Below are 16,991 nucleotides of genomic sequence, written 5' to 3'. Positions count from 1 at the left end.
AGAGTACAGCAGATCCTTCACCTCCTTGGTTAAGTTCATTCTAGGTATTTTATTATTTTTGGTGCAATTGTAAATTGGATTGTTTTCCTACTTTCTCTTTCTGCTACTAAGGATTTAGGTACATTGGTTTTTTTATCCTGTGACCTTACTGAATTCATTTATCAGTTCTAGTAGTTTTTTGGTGGAGTCTTTAGAGTTTTCGCTATATAGTATCATGTCATTTGCAAATAGTGAAAGTTTTACTTCTTCCTTACAAATTTGGATGCTTTTATTCCTTTTCTTATCTGATTGCCATGGCTAGTATTTCCAGTACTAGGCTGAATAAAAGTCACAGTGGACTTCCTTGTCCTGTTCCTGATTTTGGAGGAAAAACTCTTTTTTGCATTGAGTATGTTGTTACCTGTGGGTTTCCTATATGGCCTTTATTATGTTGAGGTATGTTCTTCATGAATGTAGGTTGTACTTTGTCAGATACTTTTTCTGAATCTATTGACATGATTATATGGTTTTTATCCTTCCTCTTGTTGATATATCATGTTGACTAATTTGCAAATATTGAACCTCCCCTTGCATCCCAGTAATAAAGCCCACTTGATTGTCATGAACGATTTTTTTAATGTACTGTTGAATTCATTTGCTAATGTTTTATTTGAGGATTTTTTTGCATCTAAGTTCATAAGAGATACTGGCCTGTAGTTCCTTTTTGTAGCATCTGTATCTGGTTTTGATATCAGGCTAATACTCTCATAGAATGAATTTGGAAGCTTTTCTTCCTCTTCTATTTTTTTGGAATCATTTGAGAAGAATAGGTACTAACTCTCCTTTAAATGTTTGGTAGAATTTACCTGTGAAGCTGTTTGGCTTGAACTTTTGTTTGTTGGGAGTTTTTTGATTGCTGATTCAGTTTCATGGCTGGTAATTGGTATGTTCAAAGTTTCTATTTCTTCCTGATTCAGTTTTGGGAGGTTCTATGTTTCTAGTAATTTACCCATTTCTTCTAGGCTGTCCTGTTTGTTGGCATGTAATTTTTAAAAATATTCTCTTATAATTGTATTTCTGTGGTATTGGTTGTTACTGGTCTTTCATTTCTGATTTTGTTTTGTTTTGTTTTTTTAAATCTGGCTAGAGGCTTATCAATTTTGTTGATCTTTTCAAAGAACCATCTCCTGGTTTCATTTTTTCTTTTTTAGTTTTCATTTATTTCTGCTCTAATCTATTATTTATTTCCTTCTACAGGTTTTGAGTTTGATTTATTCTTTTTCTAACTCCTTTAGGTATAAGGTCAGGTTGTTTGAGATTTTTTTTTCTTGAGGTAACTCTGTATTGCTATAAACTTCCCTCTTAGAACTGCTTTTGCTGTACCTGAAGATTTTGGACCAATATGTTTTCATTTTCATTTGTCTTCATGAATTTTCTCGTTTCCTCTTTGATTTCTTAATGGACGCATTTGTTTTTTAGTAGCATGTTATTTAACTTCCATGTATTTATGTTCTTTTCAGCTTTTCTCATGTGGTTGATTTCTATTTTCAGGACTTGTGGTTGAAAAAGATGCATGGTATGACTCTGATCGTCTTGAATTCGTTGAGGTTTGTTTTGTGGCCTAATTGGTGATCTTTTCTGGAGAATGTTCCATCTACACTTGAAAAGAATGTGTATTCTGTTTTAGGATATAATGTTCTGAATATATCTGTTAGATCAATCTGGTCCAGTGTGTCATTCAAAGCCACTGTTTCCTTATTGATTTTCTGCTTGGATCAGTCTATTGATATAAGTGGGTTGTTAAAGTCCCCTACAATTATTGTATTACCATCAATTACTTCATGTTTGTTATTAACTGCTTTATGTATTTGGGTGCTCCTATGTTGAATGCATAATTATTTACAATTGTTCTATCTTCTTGTTGGATTGTTCCATTTATGAAATAGTATCTTTGTCTCTTGTTATAGTCTTTGTTTTAAAGACTGTTTATTTCCTAATATAAGCATCCTTACCCCAGGTTTTTTTTCACTTCCATTTGCATGATAAATGCTTTTCCATCCCTTCACTTTCCATCTGCATGTGTCTTTAGGTCTGAAATGAATGTCTTATAGGCAGCATATAGATGGGCCTTGTTTTTTTATCCATTCCATAGCCTTATGTCATTTGATTGGCGTGTTTAGTTCAAAATAATTATTTATAGATATGTACTTACTGCCATTTTGTTACTTGTTTTATGGTTCTTCTCTGTTCCTTTCTTCTCTTGCTCTCTTCTCTTATGGTTTGCTGGCTTTCATTAGTGATATACTTGAATTCCTTTTTATTTTTTGCATATTACTGGGTTTTTAAAAAAGATTTATTTATTTTAGGGAGAGAGAACATGAGCTGGGGGGGAGAGCAGAGGGAGAGAGAGCCTCTCAAGGAGACTCCCCACTGAGCACAGAGCCTGAAGGGATGAGGGGGTGCTTTATCTCATGACCCTGAGATCATGACCTGAGCTGAAATCATGAGTCAGATACTTAACCAACTGAGCCACCCAGGCACCCCTATTACTGGTTTTTGATTTGTGGTTACCATTAGGTTTATATGTAACATCTTATGCATATAGCAGTCTATATTAAGTTGATGGTCACTTACTATGAACCCATTCTTTACTCCTCCACTCCCATGTTTTAGTTATATGGTGACATAAAAGTCACCATAAAAAGGTCAAGGAAATCTGAAAAACTTCTTACCATCACTGCCTCGAGATGATATCGATTTCACATCAATGGACTCTTTCCTTCTGTTCTTGTATCTGAATGAGTGAGACTCTAAGGATTTCAAATTAGTAATAGACAGTGAATAGTTTTCAGCTTACTTACAGGTGAAATTTAGACACTCCCCCATTATCTAAAGAAAACGAGGTTCCTTTTTAAGCACTACAAAATATTCTCAAACAATAAACCACTTTTTCTTCAAATCATCAACACAAAATCATCAGTCTTATTAATTGTAAAATGATACTCTTGTACCATTATATCATGGTAATAGGGCTTATTACCAAGGGCTTTTTAGTTCCATTAATAAGGTACTTTTTAAAAAATAAACATCAAAAGGGATGCCTGGATGGCTCAGTAGGTTAAGCGTCTGACTCTTGATTTTGACTTAGGTCATGATCTCAGGGTCATAAGATCCAGCCCTGCCTTGGGCTCTGCACTCAGTGGGGAGTCTGCTTGAGATTCTTTCCCTCTGCCCCACCCGCTGCTTGCACACACGCGTGTGTGCTCTTTCTCCCTAAGATAAATAAATAAATCTTAAAAAATATAAACATTAAAAATTGGGGTAAATTTGGGGGGTTCATTTCAACCTGAAGGACAGTACATGTAACTGGGTGGGGAAGGCTTTTACGGGGATATCTGCGGAAATAAAATACTAATGAAATGTACAGAAAGTTGAATTTATTTGAGAAACTAATATGGAGTAATTTTAGGCCCCTCCAGATGGTCTTCTAGGTTCTCCTGAGGATGTCATTTCGTCAAATGAGACATACTGCCAGTGCCAGGAAGGAAGCGAAGAAAAGGCACGTTTTTAATCCCAACAATTTCCACAGCTTAACTCTCACTTTTGTCCTTATTTTCTGAGTGGGGGGGAAGCACTTAAATTCTCCCTAAGTCTTTGCTGACTTTGAATTTACCGCTCAGAATGTGCTGATCCAAGACCGAAGTTAACCCAAGATTGAAGCACATAGTGCGCGTTACCGGTCAGGACCCAGAGATCAAAATGTCAGGGCAGCAGAGCTGGCTTCAAACATGCATTTGCAGGGCACCGGATGCTTATGGAGTAACCCGGTGGTAAGGAGAGAAACTTAATCCTAACAGAACTTCTTCTTACTGGGCTCAGACAAGAGGCAGACATGCAGGTTCCAGCAGGGAGAATGCATTTCTCAGACACCGATATTCCAAGAAAGAAAAAAAAGTCCAATGTTCATATTCCAAGAAAGAAACAAAAAGATGTAATAATGCTCTTTTAAAAAAGAATTGTCTATCGCTTCTCGGCCTTTTGGCTAAGATCAAGTGTAAAAAAGAATTGTCTATTAGCACCAAAAAAGGTATAAGAGAGAAAGAACAGCAGAGAATAAGCTCCAGAGCCCAACTGCCAAAGTTCAAGTTTCCACCATGCCATCGACTCGCTGTGTAACCTTGGGAATATTATTTCTCTGTGTCTCAATATCTATATCGAGTGGAGACAGTCACAGCCTCTCATTCCCAGGCTGTTGGGAGACGTAAATGAGTTAATCCATCATAGCAGCTAGCCCAGTGCCTGCTACACAGTAAGTATGTAGTTCATGCTGGCTAATAGTATTAATTACATCTGTTCATTTACAAATATACCTTCTTTCTAGGCACAAGTGGCATCATGGTATAGTATTTTTTTTTTTTTTTTGCTGTTTTCACTTCAAAATATGTCTTAAATACTTTCTTCTGGATCACCTTTTTAACCATTTACTTTAGCGTCCTAAAAAACCTGATTCAATAAAAAAAGTTAAATCAGTAACTAAACTTGAATTATACATTTATACAGCATAAAGTAAAAAGCAGAACTATTATGAAGTTGATCTGAACACCATAACCATATAGCCTTGTCTTAAATGATATAGCTTAAAATAATTACACTGTCCCTTTGCCTCATTTTGTCTTCCAGATTCTGCCTTAATAATTTTCCTGGCCTTGCATAGGAGTTTCAGTGTTTATAAAGACAGCTATGGGTAGTAGTACTTTAAATGACGTTGTTAGGATCATATGGCATCTTTCAAGCCCTGAAAAACTAACAGTGGTCACTTGTAAGACATTTCTTTAAGTCCTCTTCAGGTACTTAATATTCTCACGTTCCTAACACTCATTTATCACATAATAAATTAAATCTAACTTAATAAAGATTTAAGATTACATTCAAGATTACAAATCCTCAAGAATGCCTCAAAATTTAGTTTCTAAATAAAACTGAAGTAGGGAAGTTAGTCTTATGGCTGGCTGGCTGAATTCTAAATCATTCACTAGAAATTATTCAAAGATATCTAATGCTTATTCTTCCTGATTTTATCTCAGCTAAAATTAAGAGAATATAGCAATAGAAATTATTAAAAGTTTGGAGAAATTATTCTTCAATAAAGGCCACTTAAATCAAATGATTCATTATTCATTCTCTCAACAGATGCTTGTGGAATGAATTTAAAAACCAGAGAAAATAAGGATAAAGGAGATTTAAATAAATTTATTCAATGACAAAAAGGGATATAATATCAACAATTTTTTAAAAAATAGCTAACATTTACTGAGCACCTACTCTGCACCAGACATTGTGTTCCAATGTTTAAGTATAGAAATTTTCTTATATGATCATTACAACAATTCTGAAAGCTACATAGTGTGATCCTCATTTTACCAGTGAGAAAACCTAAATTTGGAGAGATAACGCAGGTAGCTCAAAGTCAAAGAGCTACTAGTCAAATGGCGGAACGTATGTTTTGTAAGATGAGATGTTTTCAACTTAGCCATGTTCTGTGAGCAATTTTATTGAGTCTATTATGGGCAAGGCAATGCTGGGCACTGTAAAGGATGTGAAAATGCAACAGTTTTTGGCACACAGAAGCTCATAAGTTAGTTAAAATATTACTCTTGCTGTGTTACAAGAAATAAACTAAAACATCAGAGAGCGACAGGGAGAGACAGAGACAGAGAGACAGAGACATAACAGAAGGGATGGAAAGAGAAGGAGCGGGAAGGACAGAATAAGGAAAAGGGTAGGGGAATGGAAGGACGATACCCAACAGTTAAGTTTCAGTTAGATATTATATACACTTTCTCTTTTAGTCTTCCTAGCAACAATGAGATGGACATTGTTAATTCATTTTACAAGCAAAGACACTAAAACTCAGAAGGATCAAATTAAGTCTGAGTATGCTAAAATATGGACCATCCCAGAGTCAAGGGAAGGGACTAAATTAGTAGCTCAGGGTCTAACCTTATGCATTAGTGGTTGGGAAAACCACTAACAGAGCAAAGAATGTCATGCATGTATGCAGGAACAAGAATTTTAAATCTTTGAGAGCAGACTGGTTTTTCCCTCTAATGATCAGAGACTTCCAGACCTTTCAAATGCAACAGTCATCTGGTCTAACCCACATTTGAGGGTAGAGGAAACAAAGGGTCAAACAGAGCACTGCCCAAGGTATAAAGCGAGGAGGTAGGGACTGAAGTGGTGCCTCAGTGCTCTTGACTTCCCAGACAGGGCAGTCCACCCTTTCTAATCATCTAGTCACCCACAGCTACGAGGGAAGGGTAGACTAACCAGGGTACAACAGTGGTCTCCCCTGGACTTCTGGGCCACTCTCTCTTTTGGGTTTATTTGCTCTACAAGGTCTCCAGCCAGCAAAATAAAACCAGGATGGGGAAGGCATTCAGTAGAAAAGGTTGCCATGAATCAAGAGTCCAGAGTTTTGAAGGGATTCTGCTTTTATTCTGGCTCTCTCCAGCCTTCCAATATCAGCACTCAGATTTTAGTAATCCAAATTCTGGGGTGGTGAGTGTCAATCTAGACTTCTTCAGAGTAATTTATAGACTTGAACCCACCAGTGCCACTGGAGTGTGTAAGAGTGAAAATGAAGTATTCTCACCTGTCTGAGAATTGTCTCCTGAATCACGATGAACCTTGTGAAGCTAAAGTTGTTCAAAAGTTTGGTGAAAGAAGAGAAAGAAATTTTAAATATGGTATTAGCTACATTTCCAGCTGAACAATTTCATTAAAAAAGCTCTGGAGATTCAAGAAATCAAGAAGTTACACAGATAATATGAACAGATGAAAGATGATAATACTACAAATGCTCTATTACATTCAGACACATATAGAATGCCCGAGCCTGAGAGCAAGGAGATACCCAAGGGATGTACTTTCTAACCAAGACATCTACATCTCTACTCAGCTGCTTCCATTTTGACCACTGCAGAAATACAGAAAGACAAAAATCTGTAACAAATTTTTTATAAGGCTAATATGTAACCTATTTAGATTTCAGACATGTTATAAAATTTTTCTGTAGGATAAAAGTAATCTGAATTTAAGCTTAGGATTTTTAAAAACCTCTCTAAAAAGCTCTTCAAGTGTTCCTCAACTATGGACAGTCGATTTACAAAATGTTTATTCACAAAGGGATATGAACTTTGGATGCAGCTTAACACCTAGTTCCTTCTCATTATCAAATTCTTTGTGTCCTAAGGATTTTATGTTAATGCTCAATAAATATCTGTCAAATGATCAAGTCATTAATACTAGAAAATAATATGCTTTGGGATTTTGCATTTTTTTCCGTTTATAACTAAGACACTGTTATTGGGGTGCATCTAGCTTATATCACACTTATAATCATGCTCCTTTGCTGCTAAATCATCTATTTCCATTTGCTTAGACAATCCAGTCTTTGTACCTACTCAGTGAAAGGGATAAGTTAACTTGAAAAGCAAGACAGGTGACTGTATAGTGCTACCTCTGAAGGAAGGTTAGTTTGGTTTAGCAACACCAACTGTAATAGCCAGAAGTTCCCTATGTATCAGATAACAGGTACAATGTTCCAGCTTGATGCAACCATTGAAAAATAATTACATAAAACTGAAGCGTTAAAGAAAGGGGGCTTTCTATGAATCATTCCACACAGTCCGGGCCACATAATTACAGAGACAATTACATGGCCGGCCTGGGTGAGATCTTGGTCAAAATGTGACTAAGGGCTGTGACACATTTATCCCATAATTATGGGACCTTGTTATTTCTTCTGTGAACAACTGTTTTATGTTTTTTCCTTTACAGATAAAGACCATTTGCTACAAAGCTAGTAAGTGCAGTGTGAATTTCTGATACTATACCAAATGAATACAACTTCTGCCTTGCAAATTGTTTTCTCAGTCAGCTTTAGCTCAAAACCAAGTAATCTTTAAATACTTACTTTTCTCTCTGAATCACAATACATCTCTCCTTTAGGAACAAAGTCCTATGACTTTGCTGCTTATCCCCAAAAAGCCCTTGTCTTGTCTTTTGTTGACCCCCCAGAGGCGAGCCGAATGACCTGTGGAGCTCCTACGAGGTCAGCATGGGTTTTGGGTTCTGTCTAGATGGAGCCCGATGAAGCCCAAGGGCCAGCAGATACACAGCCCAACCCTGCCTTTCGGATGGCAGTGCCGTGGTCCTGGCCAGGGAGAAGAGGAACAGGGGAGGAGAAGTGAGAGGTGCCAGGTCCCTCTGCTGAGGGAGCTTCCCATCTGCCTTTCTCCACATAGAATGTGGTATTTGGCGCTTTTGGAGCTGAACGCACTGCACCCCCTCCAAAACCCAGGCCCCTGAAACGGCTCATCTACCTCTGATGGATTCTCTCCTCCGCACAGGAACAGAGCCTGGAAGTAACGCCTTGATGTCACTTGCTTTACAAGCAGAGATTTCACAGGGCCATGTCAGCACCTGCTGCCCAGGACCCCGTTTCCTGACTCACTTCCTGATCCCCTGTGGCAGGAGCAGCGCCTGAGGCCCTCTGCTGGTCACACCCCAGCTGCGCTGGGTTTTCTCAGAGCTTCGGGCTCAGGTTCTCTCCATTCCTCTTCAGAAGACCACCTCCTCCCCCGCCCCCTTTACAACTGAGGATTCACTTGGATGAAAACAGTCTTTAAGAATTCCAACTTTTTTCTTGGAGGTCTAAACCCACCAGTCATTTATAACTGGCCATGAACGATTCCACTAGAATTATTTTCGCACATTTCTCATCTGTGCTGTCTGAGGAAGTCAACAGGGAAGGAGCTGCTCTGTAGTCGGCTGTTCTCTGGTAGGCAGCCAGGGGGGTTAACTGTGGGGCAGGGAGAGAGACGGAGGGGCTATCCGTGACAACAGCACCATCTCTTACGGCTCTGCCACGTGCTGGCACCTTCACATGCGCCATCAGGCTGGTCAGGACAGTACCCCTGCGAAGGAGCAAGGCCAGTCATTCCTCTGACAGGTCGGGAAGCGGAGGTTTCACTTGCCTGAGCCTCCCAGCTAGTACTCGACAGCGCCCCATTTCCAACCCTGATCAGCTGGCTCTAAAGCCACTTCCTGTTTGTCACACTGCTGTCTACAGGGAGGACCCAGGAAACTCTGGGCCCAGGCCTGTGAAACTGGGGTCTGAGGACAACATCCTCTGTGTGAGAGCAGGGCAGCCATTTGGAATATAATTTCTTTTGAAATTTTGGGGAAGGCTTGAATCTCTGCTATCGAGAGGTTTTGTCACATGTATGCTAAAGCAAAGCCAAGCAATCATATTTCAATGTCCCCATGTCAACCACTGTCTGTGGAGTGTTTGTTTTTCCTTTTGTGAAAGAAAGCTTAAAGTGCTAAATGTGTCTACATGAAGTCATGACTGGGAATTTGGATCCGTGTGTCCCTGGGGAATCCAACGCTTCTGCGCTAGTTCCTACAACGTGAATACCTTGGCCTGCACTGCTCCTGCCAGAGCTCAAAGCTGGGAATTCTTAGCAAGTCCTTAGAAGCTTACACCTTGTTTGGTGGTGGTGGTGGGGGGGGCGGTTAATTTATCATTTCAAACCTTTAATTATTGAAAATGTTATAGGTTCCCACAGACGTTGCTATCCTTGTGCTAAATGCTTTGTTTATAAAAACTTGATTATGCTTGGCTCTAAAAGGCCCTACAAATTCTGGATTTGTGTGTATGTGTGTGGGAGAGAGATTTCAGGGTCATCTGTTTTCCTCTTCAGGAATAACCATTTCAAATTTTTATTTTCTCTACACACCCACCACAGTGTCTTAAACTAAAAAGAAATTCTGTCAAGGTTGTGGAAAAGCTGGAACTCTCACACCCTGCTGCAGAGAACAGAAAATTGTACCATCACTCTGAAAACAGGTGTGGCGGTTACTTATAAAATCCAACATACACCTACCCTATGACCCAACTCCTCAGTATTCAGTTCAACTCCTAAGTATTTACCCAAGATAAACAAAAGCATATGATGTTCCCCAAAAGACTTCTCTAAGACTGTTCAAAGGAGCCCAAAACTGGAAACACCCCAGAAGTTCATCTATGACAGAAATAAACTGTGGTCAACTGATACAATGGAATACTATTCTATTTAGCAATAAAAAGAAAAAGGGAAAAAAGTACTGATATATACAACACAGATGTATCTCACAACATGGTAATGAATCACAGAAGCCAAATGTAAAAGCGTAGACACGGTATGCAACTCTAGGACAGGCAAAACTCATCTGTGGTTAAGTATTCAGGACAGTATTCCCTTTAGGGGTGGGAGGGGTAGGAGCAGAGGTGGGGATAACAGGCAAGGCCAGGAGAGAACTTCTGGGGTGGTAGATTCAGGACCTTCAGGGGGCCTGGGTTACAGAAGTATGTGCATTTGTCAAAACTCAAGTAATGCTATACCTAAGATCTGTGCATTTCACTATATATAACTTTCACCTAAAGAATGAAAAAACCTGGAAACAAATATTAAACTCTAGTTAATTAAAGTGCCAAGGGGTGAAATGTCCTGATATGTGTAACTTAGTTTAAAATCTATCAAAGAATAAGATGGGCTGATGACTAAATCAAGGATAGATGGACAGATAGATGATTGAGCAAAATGGTCATTACAGAACATAGGTGGTGGCTACATGTGTATCTACTTACAATGCTTCTGACTCTTCTATAGGTTCGAAAAATTTCATAAATGTGGGGAGATTATATATTTAACTGAGAATATGGAAGGATGGCTAAAAATTGCAAGCCTGAACTATAATTTAAAAGTCTGTAAAAATATATAGGATGAAGGAAACTGAGAACAACTTGAAACTGAGCAAGGTGAATTACATGTCATGGTCCCTGGGACTCCCAGCCTACCATGAGCCTGGGCATGAAAATGATGTTCCACTTCAAACCATAACTAGTGAATTGTAAATAGCAGCAGTCTTAGAAGCATAGATTTACCTGGTTAACTATTTAATAGATGGATTTTAATGTGTCACTGACTGATTTTATGAATTATATAATTACAAACGAACCTAAATTCTCTTACATTTTGTGAGAGAAAAACCCTGAGAAATAATTATATGAAAACAACACTCTTAATACAATATGTTAAATTAATTTTTTGAAACTGTAAAACCATGAGACTTTTTAGCAGTTAAAATGAGTCAAGGCTAGGATCAGTGCAATACTTAGTAAGCAAGCAAATAAATACTAGATAACTCCTTCAACCTTCATTTCAGAATCACACTGGGAATGTGAACAGCATTTGGTAGAAATGTCTGAGGGAGCTTTTGTCATTATGGAATGGCCAAGTCATAAAAAGCACCTGTCTCAATTCAAATCACCAGATTTCCCAGTACATAAGCCTGGGGGATGCTTCTTTTTCTCTCATCCGCATACCTAGTCCACCATCAAATCCAGGAAAATCTCCCTTCTCAATACCTCTGGGATCACCCCCTTCACCTCTCTCTACTGCCAGCGTGCAGATGACCGTCAGCTCTCCTCTCACCTCAGCCCATTCTCAACTCTTCAACCAGTGTAACCTAAACTACATTTAATCCTGTCATCCTTCTGCTTAAAACTCGAACTTCCCATTGGTCTTAGGGTCAGCCTCTTGAGACAGACTGGCTGTGGGGCTGTGCACTGTGGCCTGGTCCCTGCCTCTCTGCTGGGCTCCCATCTTGCAGGCCACACTGGCCTCCATTCCACCTAGTTTTCCCAGGCTCTTCATTACCACAGTGCCCTTACACATGTGACTCCTCTGCCCGGGAGGAACTTCCAAATCCACTCTCTTCCCTATGCCTCTTTGCCCTCTAGATCTTCACCAAAAGGTAATTTCCACAGGGAAGCCCTCCCCTCCTGAAATAAAGAAATCTTTACATTAATTAATTAATTAATTAATTAAATGTCAAAGTTTAAAAACAAAGAATTTTAAAAGCTGGAAGAAACAAGTAGTTACATAAAAAGGAAACCCCCATAAGACTATCAGCTGATTCTTCAGCAGAAATGTTGCAGGGAGTGGCATAATAAATTCAAAGTGCTGAAAGGAAAACACCTGCAACCCAGAATACTCTACATGGCAAAATTATCATTCAGTATTGAAGGAGAAATAGAGTTTCCTCAACAAAAAAGTTAAACGCATTCATCACCACTAAACCTGACTTACAAGAAATGTTAAAAGGACCTCTTTGAGTGGAAAAGAAAGGGCCATAATCAGAATACTATGAAAGGAAAGGAGATTCACAAAATAAAAATTTCTAAGATGTGCACATACATAAAATGGCAAGTGGGATAGTAAAATAAAATTGTTTCAGAATGTGTTCAAACTTAAGTGACCATCACCTAAATATAGACTATTTATATACTTAGGAAAACCTGTAATAGATACAAATACACAAAAAGAGAAAGAAAGCCAAGCATAACGCTAGAGAAAGTAAAAAAAAAAAAAACAAAAAAAACAAGGACAGAGAACAAGAAGAAAGGAATAGAAGACTAACAGAAAAACGAGAAAACAACAAAATGGTAGTAAGTAGTTATCAATAATTACTTTTAAATATTAAATGGTCTAAGGGCTCCAATCGAAGACATGGATGACTGAATGGATAAAAAAGAATACCCATCTACATGCTTCCTAAAAAGAGACTCACTTCAGACCTAACATGCAGACTGAAGTGAAGAGGTGGAAAAAGATGTTTCACGTAAATGGAAGTGGAAAAAAAATAAAGCCAGGGTAGCATACTTATACCAAAGTTGACTTTAAAAGAAAGACTGTAACAAAAGACAAAGGAGGGCACTACACAATGATAAAGGGATCAACCCATTAAGAGGATATAATTATGTAAAATATCTATGCACCAACAAATTCAAATATCTATGCACCCAAGACTGAACCATCTAAATACAGAAAGCAAAAATTAACAGACATAAAGGAAGAAACTGCCAGAAATACAGTAATAGTAGGGGGCTTTAAGACCTCACTTACATCTATGGATAGATCATACAACAGAAAATCAGTAAGAAAACAGTGGCTTTGAACAACACATTATACCAGATGGACTTAACAGATATATATAGAACATTCCATCCAAAAACAGTACAGTCACATTCTTTTCAAGTGCTTATGGTACATTCTCCAGGATAGATCACATGTTAGACCTCAAAACAAGTCTCAATAAATTTAAGAACAGTGAAATAGTATCTAGCATCCTTTCCAACCATGTAGTATCAAACTAGAAATCAATTACAAGAGAAAAAAAACAACTCATAAAAGCCACAAACATGTGGAGGCTAACCCAATGAACCACCAATGAATCAACAAAGAAATCAAAGAGGAGATCAAAAGAATACCTAGGGAAACTTGAAGACAAAAACACTGGTCTAAAATCTTTGGGACAGCAGTTCTAAGAGGGAAATTTATAGCAATACAGACCTATCTCTAAAAACAAGAAAAATCCTGACAATCTGACCTTACACCTAAAGGACCTAGAAAAAGAAAAACAAATGAAACCCAAAGTTAGTAGACAAAAGGAAATAATAAAGAGCAGAAATAAAAGAAATAGAGACAAAAACCATAATAGAAAAGATCACTGAAACCAAGAGCTGGTTCTTTGAAAAGATAACAAAATTGATAAACCTTTATCCAGACTCACTAAGAAAAAAAGAAGACCCAAGTAAGTAAAATCAGAAATGACAAAGAAGTAACAACTGATACCACAGAAATAAGAGAGCTCTATTAAAAATTATATGCCAACTAATTGGACAACCTAGAAGAAATGGATAAATTCCTAGAAACATATAATCTTCCAAAATTTAATCAGGAAGAAATGAAAATCTCAACAGATTGATAGCTAGTATGAAACTGAATCATTAACCAAAAATTCCCATCAAAGAAAAGTCCAGGACCACATGGATTCACACTGAATTCTACCACAAATTTAAAGGAGAGTTAATACCTATTCTTCTCAAATTATTAGAAACAGAAGGAAAGCTTCCAAATACATATACAGGGCCAGCATTACTCTAATACCAAAACCAGACAAAGATACTAGACAAACAACAACAGAAAACAACTACAGGCCAATATATCCCTGATAAACATAGAGGCAAAAATCCTCAACAAAGTATTAACAAACTGAATTCAACAATACATTAAAAGGATCATGCACCATGATGAAGAATGATTTATTCTGGAGATTCTAGGATGGTTTAATACCCAGAGAAATCAATCAGTGACACCATATCAACTAAGTGAAGGATAAAAATCACATTATCTTCTCAATAGATGCAGAAAAAGCATTTGACAAAATCCAACAACCATTCATGATAAAAACTCTCAACAAGGTGGATATAGAGGGAACCTCAACTTAATAAAGGTTATATATGACAAACACAATTAACATTACACTCAGTGTTGAAAACCTAAGAGCTTTACCTCTAAGATCAGAAACATGACAAGGATGTCCACTCTTACCATTTTTATTTAACATAGTAATGGAAGTCCTCACAGCCATCAGACAAGAAATAAAATGTATCCAAATGATAAGGAAGAAGTCAGACTGTCAGTATTTGCTGAGGGCATACTCTACATAGAAAACCCTAAAGAGGGCGCCTGGGTGGCTCAGTTGGTTGAGCGACTGCCTTCGGCTCAGGTCATGATCCTGGAGTCCCGGGATCGAGTCCCACATCGGGCTCCCTGCTCAGCAGGGAGTCTGCTTCTCCCTCTGACCCTCCCCCCTCTCATGTGGTCTCTCTCTCTCATTCTCTCTCTGAAATAAATAAATAAAATCTTAAAAAAAAAAAAAAAAACCCTAAAGACTCCATCAAAAACTATTAAAAGTAATGGGTGAATTCAGGGCGCCTGGGTGGCTCAGTTGGTTAAGCGACTGCCTTCGGCTCAGGTCATGATCCTGGAGTCCTAGGATCGAGTCCCGCATCGGGCTCTCTGCTCGGCAGGGAGTCTGCTTCTCCCTCTGACCCTCCTCCCTCTCATGCTCTCTGTCTCTCATTCTCTCTGTCTCAAATAAATAAATAAAATCTTAAAAAAAAAAAAAAAGTAATGGGTGAATTCAGTAAAGTCGCAGGATACAAATACACAAAAATCTTTTACATTTTTGCACACTAATATCAACGTAACAGAAAAAGAAATTAAGAAAATAATTCCATTAACAGTTGCATCAAAGAGAATAAAATATCTAGGACTAAATTTAACAAAGGAGATGAAAGACCTATACTCTGAAAACTGTAAGACACTAATAAAAGACAACAGAACCAAATGGAAAAGTATTCCATGCTCATGGATTGAAAGAACAATGTTAAATTGTGCATACTACCCAAGGCAATCTACAGACTCAGTGCAATCTCTATCAAAATACCAATAGCATTTTTTACAGAATTACAACAAATACTAAAATTTGTATGGAATCATGGAAGGCTCTGAATAGCCAAAGCAATCTTAAGAAACACATTTGAAGGTATCATAATCCCAGATTTCAAGACATGCTACAAAGCTATAATAATTACAACAGTATGATAATGGCACAAAAAATAGACACCTAGGGCAATGGAACAGCATAAGGAAGCCCAGAAATAAACCTACACTTACATGGTTGATTAGTCTATGACAAAGGAGGCAAGAATACACAATGGGGAAAAGACAGTCTCTTCAATAAACGATGCTGAGAAAACCGGACTGTAAGATAGCATTGTGTGTCAACTATACTTCCATAAAAACAAAATAAATATAAAAAGGGATTTAGAATGGCACTTAGCTGATAAAGGACAAGGTTTGAGAGGACAGACTCTAATGTTGAAAGAAGTTCTACTGTAGGTAAAATGCTATCAAATAGCATTACATGCTATAGAGAAATTGCTGGTGCAAGGAAATGTCAATCCCTGTGGCAAACTTCCTCGTCTCATTTTAAGAAATTGCCACAGCCACTCGAGCCTTCAGTGACCACCACCCTGATCAGTCATTAATACTAAGGCAAGACCCTCCACCAGCAAAAAGATTACAGTGCACTGAAAGCTCAGAGGATGGTTAGCAGTTTTTAGCAATGAAGTATTTTTATGAATGAAAGCCTTAACGTGCAACAGGAAACCATCAAAATCTTAGAGGAGAACATAGGCAGAAACCTCCCTGACCTCGGCCACAGCAACTTCTTGTTAGACACATTACCAAAGGCAAGGGAAACAAAAGCAAAAATGAACTACTGGGACTTCATCAAGATAAAAAGCTTCTGCACAGCAAAGGAAACAGTAAACAATAAACAAAACTAAAAGGCAGCCTACAGAATAGGAGAAGATATTTGCAAATGATGTATCAGATAAAGGGCTAGTATCCAGAACACATGAAGAACTTCTCAAACTCAACACCCAAAAAACAAATAACCCAGTTAAGAAATGGGCAGAAAACATGAGTAGACACTTTACCAAAAAAGACATCCAGATGGTTAAGAGACACATCATCTCACACCTGTCAGGATGGCTAAAATCAATAACATAAGAAACAAGTGTTGGCGAGGATGCGGAGAAAGGGGAACTCTCTAGCACTGTTGGTGGGAATGCAAACTGGTGCAGCCAGTCTGGAAAACAGTATGGAGGTTCCTCAAAAAGTTAAAAACAGAACCACCCTATGATCCAGCAATTACACTACTAGGTATTTACCCAAAGGACACAAAAATACAGGGATACAGGCATCCTGATGTTTATAGCAGCATTATCAACAACAACCAAACTATGGAGAGAGCCCAAATGTCCATTGACTGATGAACAGATAAAGAAGACTGATGAACAGATAAAGATATATATACACACACACAATAGAATATTACTATATACTATATACAATACACAATAGAATATATATACATACACAATAGAACATTACTCAGCCATCAAAAAGAATGAAATCTTGCCATTTGCAATGACATGGATGGAGCTAGAGTCTATCATGCTAAGTTAAATAAGTCAGTCAGAGAAAGAC

At 37.9% G+C, this 16,991-nt stretch overlaps 1 protein-coding gene across 9 annotated transcripts in view; it reads right to left on the bottom strand.

Annotated features, from left to right (window-relative positions):
* Positions 1 to 16,991, bottom strand: part of PDE8B (phosphodiesterase 8B) — a 239,340-nt gene that overhangs the window by 19,142 nt on the left and 203,207 nt on the right. For 8 of the 9 annotated variants that reach the window (XM_035014694.1, XM_035014695.1, XM_035014696.1 and 5 more), the window contains 2 exons: positions 6,632 to 6,674; positions 2,712 to 2,789 (listed from right to left, as the gene is read on the bottom strand). In XM_035014694.1, the coding sequence (XP_034870585.1) occupies positions 2,712 to 2,789; positions 6,632 to 6,674 (121 nt within the window). The remainder of the gene's footprint in view (positions 1 to 2,711; positions 2,790 to 6,631; positions 6,675 to 16,991) is intronic. The other variant, XM_035014693.1, reaches the window with a different exon arrangement.

Source organism: Mirounga leonina, unplaced genomic scaffold (genome assembly GCF_011800145.1).
Source record: "Mirounga leonina isolate KUSES-001 unplaced genomic scaffold, KU_Mleo_1.0 Mir_168, whole genome shotgun sequence".
NCBI lineage: Eukaryota > Metazoa > Chordata > Mammalia > Carnivora > Phocidae > Mirounga > Mirounga leonina.
Note: the sequence above shows the minus strand (reverse complement) of the source record. Positions and strands in the feature narration are given on the sequence as shown.